This window comes from Rutidosis leptorrhynchoides, chromosome 3 (genome assembly GCF_046630445.1).
Source record: "Rutidosis leptorrhynchoides isolate AG116_Rl617_1_P2 chromosome 3, CSIRO_AGI_Rlap_v1, whole genome shotgun sequence".
Classification (NCBI taxonomy): domain Eukaryota; kingdom Viridiplantae; phylum Streptophyta; class Magnoliopsida; order Asterales; family Asteraceae; genus Rutidosis; species Rutidosis leptorrhynchoides.
Window position 1 is genome coordinate 568,128,728 of NC_092335.1, and position 7,289 is coordinate 568,136,016.

The window sequence follows — 7,289 nt, forward strand, 5'->3', positions numbered from 1 at the left end:
GTAAGATTGATACAAATTGTATTGAGTTATTACAAGCTGCTAAGTGTTTATATAAACAAGAACAATTTTGCTTAGATAAAGGGATTATTAACCAAACATCATTAACCGACTATGATTCGAGTTATGCTTTTGGAACCCCTTTTACAAAAGTGGAAATATGCTGTGTTTTTGTTGTAGCCGTTGTGATGCCTTGCGACTTTACTAAAACTGGAAATGATGAAGTACATAGACTTCTGATCAAGTCAATGTTTCCTAATCAGGAACTGATTCATTTTGGGGTCTCTACTCTAACACTGTATGCGTTTGATTTATAGTGAAAATCCCTAAAGATATAAGAAGAGGTAGAAGATGTCGTTTCGGAAGAAGAAAATAGGGTGGTTAAGTGCAAGCGACATAGTCTGAAGAGAGTTTTAGTATATAAAGAGTAATGTGATTATTTTTATGATTTCCAGTATCAACCAGGCATATATGGCCCGTTTTGATCAAGTGTCAAAAGTATTCCGTATCAACTATCAACAAAACATAACGAGGCAAACATGCAGTTAATGTAGTCACTTGACTTGTAATGATATAATACAAGGGTGTCATATAATTAAAATAAATAATTGTTTTGGCTACTCTTACTCGATATCGTCATCAACAACACTAGTCACTTGAATGACCCGGTTGATATTGGCATAAAGGGTACTAGACAAAACAAATCAACACGACACTTACAGTATGACGTAAATACAATAGGAGATACTGAACGTACGGTGTTTCAATTTTCACATTCTCAAGTAAGATGGTATTCTACAAGGTCAACGAAAAATTTTTCTTGATAACAAAAAAATACACAAGAAAAGAAAAAGAACGATGAAATAAACTCAAGTTGAACAACAACCCCTCTTTGTGTTCACGGACGAATCACCAACATTAATAGTGGTTCCTTGGCCAGGTAAAGCACTATTAGCAGCTTCTTGGGCTGCCAAAGCTTTCTTGCTAATTATATGATATATTTCTGTTAAAACAGTTTGAAATGCTTTTTCAACATTTTTTGCTTCAAGTGCTGACGTTTCAAGAAACGAAAGCCCTTCTTTTTCAGCCAGAGACTGACCATCTTGCTCAGCAACAGCTCTAAGATGGTTCAAATCGGATTTGTTTCCAGCCATCATGATTACATTGTTGGAGTCTGCATGGTCTCTCAGTTCACGCAACCACCTTGACACATTGTCAAAGGTTTGACTTTTTGTTATGTCATACACGAGAAGGGCCCCCACAGCACCTCTATAGTATGCACTCGTTATGGCTCTATACCTCTCCTGCCCTGCCGTGTCCCAAATTTGAGCCTTTACTGTCTTTCCGTCAACCTGTTTGTGATATTTCGGTTAGCGTAAATAGTCTATAGGTTGCAGGAGATAAGTAAGGCATTTTTGTAAACAAATTCATTTATTCAATCAATATCCGAATTCCTATCATTCTAAATTCTCAAATTCAAACACAATGATACATTTTTTTTTCTCCATAAAATGACTCATAACACTCCTAGGCAAATCATCAAACAGTTGATGCGCATTATTTTAAGACGATTCAAATAAAATTCTATTAACACACATCACATCTGATAAATTAACAGTAAAAAGCAGACCATGTACCCAACCTAAAAAATATATCCGATCATGAATCACCCCTTTATAGGTTATGAAGTAAAATTCAAACAGTATAAATTTCATATATACCTGAAGAGTTCTAGTAGCAAACTCAACTCCAATTGTTGATTTAGATTCCAAACAAAATTCATTCCTTGTAAACCTAGACAGAATATTTGATTTACCAACACCTGAATCTCCAATCAACACGATCTTAAATAAATAATCGTACTCTTGATCTACTCTATTTGCCATTTCTTCTTCCTTCTTCGTAAACCTATACATACAGTTCAAATAAGCAAAATGTCATAATCTATTCAATATCAACATATATATTGATAGATCTAAGTAAATAGATATTAATCTGAACCTATGATCATGCTTTTGATTAGGAAACAGAAGTAACAAATTAATTATGTAATTAAGTAGCATAATTAGTAAAATGAAGATGTATAACACGAAAAACATGGTGAATTGTGTGTTAAAGAGGTTACCGGAATAGGAAGAGATGATGAATGATGAATAAAGTTCGATAAATGAAGGTGAGCTATGTTTGAAATTGAAAAAATGGAGAAATAGGTTTGAAACAGGCACTCTGCTTTATATACACACTACATATATATACAGAGGTGGTTAAAGAACTGTTTTTGTTATTTCAAGGTGTGTATTTTTGGGATTTGATTAATTAAAATTTACTCCTTATTATAAATAGATTTTTGGGATTGATTAATTAAAAGTTACTCCTTATTATAAATAATTATTATTCAGTAAATTTCTCCCATAACAGTTGCTAAATTAGCATCTTTTATAAAAACAACAACGAACGAATCATTGTCATCTGTGAGATAATAAAAATTTCCCATACTCACTATATTAATTAAAAACTACTACAAGTGCTATATGTACAAAAAAATTTATCAACATTTTCATACTTAGTGGTATCAGGTGACATGAGTATCTATGTTGGATTGTTTGTTTGGTTTCACATTATTTACATTTCTTGTTTTGTCGTCGTTTTAATATATCTGTGGTGGCTTCCTTGTACTCGTGTTCGAATTTTCCTTCTACATCTTGCTAAAGCATCACCTAGCTTGGATGAGTCGATATTACTGCTCCTAGTATTTTCGGCACTTGTTCGTGTTCTATAGCACTATTGCTTGGCGGGATTGGTTTCATCTTCATAGATTTCATACATCCCCTGACATGTTTTGTTCTTGAGGTATAACTTTTTGAGATCTCGGATGGACTTGCTATCTTTGTTCTAGGATTAGATTTTTTGGGTTATTGTGGTCGTTTGGGTCTCGGCTATTTCTTTGTCTTATGTGTCAGGTGTTTCGCGCTTCTTCCGTGTGTAGGAACTTGATGGGTTAGGGCTCACTTTGGGTTTAGGTTTTCTTTCTTCATCACCTGAAGGTTACAAGTTTATGCCATCAAATGCAAATCGGCAACCTACTTTCTAATCATGTGTAGGCATTCTGTGTAACATCGTACCTTTTTTAATACACAATAGAATAATATTAATTTAACACAATATATCTATATACATCAAGAAGATATGTACATACACCAACATCCATTGTTACGCGCAAATCGATTATATTATTACAAAAACATACAACATAGTTTTAAAGATGTGTCAGACATATCAAAGCATACAAGTTCTTCTCCCGCTCCCAAAACATGCATATCATCGTAACCTGCATGGGAGAAGATGTGGGGGATTAGCACGAAGCTAAGTGAATGAAACATCCTAACAGATACAAGCATACAACATCAAGCTATAGTACAATTACATATGCACACCAATTACAATAATCACAAGGAGACCGGTGGTCTGGCCTGACCTGCAACCACTAGCTAATCGGACTAGAGTTTACCTAGTTCTTGTTACTGAATAATTAGTATAGTGATCTAGGCACAACACATGCGTCATTCAAAGCTATACTACACAGACATAAATAGTTGAACCTAACCTCACAATTCAAGGTTGGCCCCTTTTGTCTAACCTCGCAATTCAAGGCCGACAGTCACATTGTGCACATAACTATACATATAAAACATAGTATATTCAACAATAACATAATCAGGTCAGTCCGTACATGGCAATAGTAGCATAACTTGCTACTTTACACAAATATCCGAAAGGATAGTCCCACTAACCTGATATCAGCAAAAACTCGAAATTCTAATATTCTTGAGCCTTCTCTTTAATCTTATCACCAGAGAATATAACATCACAAGTTAGTACACTTTTCCAAATCATGTTCTGTCACTAAAATAGTTTAAAACAATCAAACAAATCACATGAGTCAAGATTGCACCAAATCCATTCACAAAACTAAGTCGTTCGCGCACCTAACATCTGGAATGCGCGAAGGACCCGACACGAGTACCAAGACTAACATTCAATAAAGACAATATGTTATATTTGTTTTTACGTGCATAACGAGCCATTAAACGTGCCTACGAGCCTCAAATAATGCAATTAGCGATTCACGGACGTGCTGAAATTCTCACCCTAGTAACTGAAATCCCACCCTAGCGGCTGAGATGTCACCCGATCAGCTAAGATCACACCCTAGCAGCTTATATTATACTTTAGAGATATTACAGAGCTATAACACAACATTACATCCTACAAACACACAACATTACAACACAATCTAAACATAGCTATAACAAGAAAACAACCTAACGCCGCACAAAAATAAGAAAGAGGGTATCGAATCTCAATAACGATCATAAATTTAAAGACTATCAAAATAAAAATAAAAAACAACAAACAAACAAACCCTTCAACCCCGACTTAAAATGTCCTTTATGAACTCGCCAAATTTATCTCTATACGTTTATGAAACTTTAGAGATATTACTGTATATAATATCATTGAAAAAACAAGTCAAGTTGTTGCACAAGAAAAACATGGAAGGAATAGCTAACTGATGTGTAAAATCTAGTATATAAATTATCTCTGGAAAATGCCGGTTTAAAAGATTACTACACACTAACGGGCAGTGTACCCGATCGTGCAATAGTATAAAGTGGTAAATCCAAAATCGTTCCAAGGACAGTTAAATCGTGAGAATTAAGATTGCTACTAATGAAAATAAACTGAGTTAATCCATTAAAATGGAAAGTACGAGATAATGGTTTTTGTGGCTATTTAACGATTAGCCAAATCAAGATTTGATTTGAAAATAGAAAAGAACAATATTTTTGGTATTTAAAGATTTAAGCTTTAAAGCAAACGAATAAAAACAAGAAAGTTTTAATCAATAAAAGAACAAATGTTCGTCTAGACCTTTTACACCTAATATTGGATGCATTAAGATTAAGCCCCAGTTATAATCTAACATATGCGAATTACCTAGTCGGTTCACCTGGAATTCCCCAGCACAAACACTTCAATTAAGATTACACGACACGGAATTCCCCGTAGCCTAAGACCTCCTAATTGTGACCAAATATCTCAATTGAGATGAAGACTCGAATTTCAATCACACCAACTCTCGTTGTGTATGATTCACTCCTATTTCGTCTAGCCTTTTGAATTCAATTTACTCTCGTCTCCGAGTAAGCAAACAACCAATTAAGACAAACTAATTGTAAATTTATGTATTAAATTAATGAACTCTCGTCCTATCAAACAAATACACAACCAATTGAATCGAAAAGTCTAGCTTTAATAAGAATCGTTCTTTAATTCAAACATCAAATCATCATAAATTAAAATAATAACTGATAAGTAGCATCCAACACATAGGTTTATTAGTCTAGACAAACATTAAATAACTAGCCAATAATCATGGCAACAATAGAAATTTAACTAATAAATAATAAAGAAAACATTGTTTGATAATTAAGAATCAACCTAACACGATGAATCTTGTTGAGTGCTTGGATTGATCCTCGAAAACGGAATGATTGGAGCGTTAGAGTGACCTTGGAATTCCCCAAAAGTTACTGAAAATCGCCCCTAGTGCTCTCCAATTCGGCTGCCAAAAAGATTACCCCTCATGATGAAAACTGCTCCCTATTTATAGTAAAACAAATCTGGCCGACCTAATTCGCGCGGTACGTACAATTATACGCGGCGCGCGGTTGTAAAGGGAAAATGCTGCACAAATTGAAAACTGATTGAATGCATTTGCAGTTATAACACGCGGTGCGCAGCGCTACGCGTGGCGCGCACCCCTGAATCCAGCTTTTCTCACTCGTTTTCACATATAACAAGCCTTGATCGCATCCCAAATCAACCAATAACATATAAACTACTGTAAACTCGCCATAAACTCCAAAAATCAATCAAATGAATACTTATCGGCTCGCAAATCACAATCTTCATAATAATCGCGAATAATAACCAAAACCGTATCCGAATTGACTAAAAATGACGGATATTGCCATGATAAATATATGAGAAATGTGCAATATCAAATCACCCCACACTAGAGTCTTGCTTGTCCTCAAGCAAATTCGACTCGAAAATAATCTTCTACCAATTGATAACGTCTTCATAAGTGTAAGTAGAACCAACGAACATGAACCAAAAGAGCAACTAGCGTGGGTACGGTTTTAAGAATAACAAGTCAACCATGTGACTTCCACTTGTAATCCCAAATTCTCCAACATCCCCAAATAAAGAATCGACACAATAATAATAACTCGACAAAGTGTACCAAATATGTAATCCAAATAAATGTAGAGATCCCTAACCTGATAATGTCTTCAAATATATGAAACGTGGATACAAGTGGAAGTCATGAGCCGAAAAAGTGAAACTCTCGAACCAAAGAACCATACGAACCATACGGACCATACTGGCTACCCCGCGATTAGTCAAGCCAATGCCTCCCACGGTACCTAACATCGCGAGATGTCGGTAAGAAAATAATGTGCTTAGGAGGATACACATTACGTCCGGATATCATCGATAATCATGAGGTGATCATCTAATCCGTTAAGTCAATCATAAAAATTGAAGTTCATCAGGCTTAAAAGCTGATATCTTACTTTTCCAGAGGTTATCCACTGGGAATCTGATCAATCACTGACATTTTGTGTATCATGGTGCGCTTCCCATTTGGCTAGCAAATCTCCCTCATTGAGATAAGCTTTGACTACCAGTTTCCCTGTTTGATGTTGAGGCCTGGTAGATTTTCAGTCGATTTTAGCAATGACTTTTCAAGATTTTTCGTCACCCTACAACTGGTCTGGACTACAACTTCTGAAATGAATCAGCGAGTGTGTCGTTCGGAAGACTCTACTTCCTTTAGGATGTAATGGATACATACTGTGTGGTAAAATAAAGTGGTCGGACGCAACATTGTCCTTGTTAGGAGAAACAATGAGGATCGCCCTATTAAAATGTTTTGATCTAGCGTATGGCCCGGTTTTGACCACACGATCCAATTACCGTGTATACGGTTGACACCCGCCTTGGTGCAGGTGACCTACTATTGAATTCTTAAAGAATTCGTAATATTTCACATTCAATGGTAATGAACGTGGTTGGAATTATTTCCAAGTTGCATACTTCCCACATGACAAGCTTTTCTGCTTGTTTTAAGAAAGGTAGGAAGTAGATACTACCCTTATGATAAATCCCAAAAACCTTTGGGTGCCATAGCTTTTGGCTATGATTTGTGTTGTCTAAGTAAA

At 35.5% G+C, this 7,289-nt stretch overlaps 1 protein-coding gene across 1 annotated transcript; it reads right to left on the bottom strand.

The window, feature by feature from the left end:
* Positions 1–864: 864 nt before the first annotated feature.
* LOC139898625 (ras-related protein Rab2BV-like) lies at positions 865–2,253 on the bottom strand. Its single transcript, XM_071881380.1, has 3 exons — positions 2,123–2,253; positions 1,719–1,905; positions 865–1,349 (listed from the first exon to the last, which is right to left on the bottom strand). The coding sequence occupies exons 2-3, from the start codon at positions 1,881–1,883 to the stop codon at positions 867–869; spliced, it is 648 nt and encodes a 215-aa protein (XP_071737481.1). The 5' UTR covers positions 1,884–1,905; positions 2,123–2,253; the 3' UTR covers positions 865–866.
* Between the last annotated feature and the right edge of the window lie 5,036 nt (positions 2,254–7,289).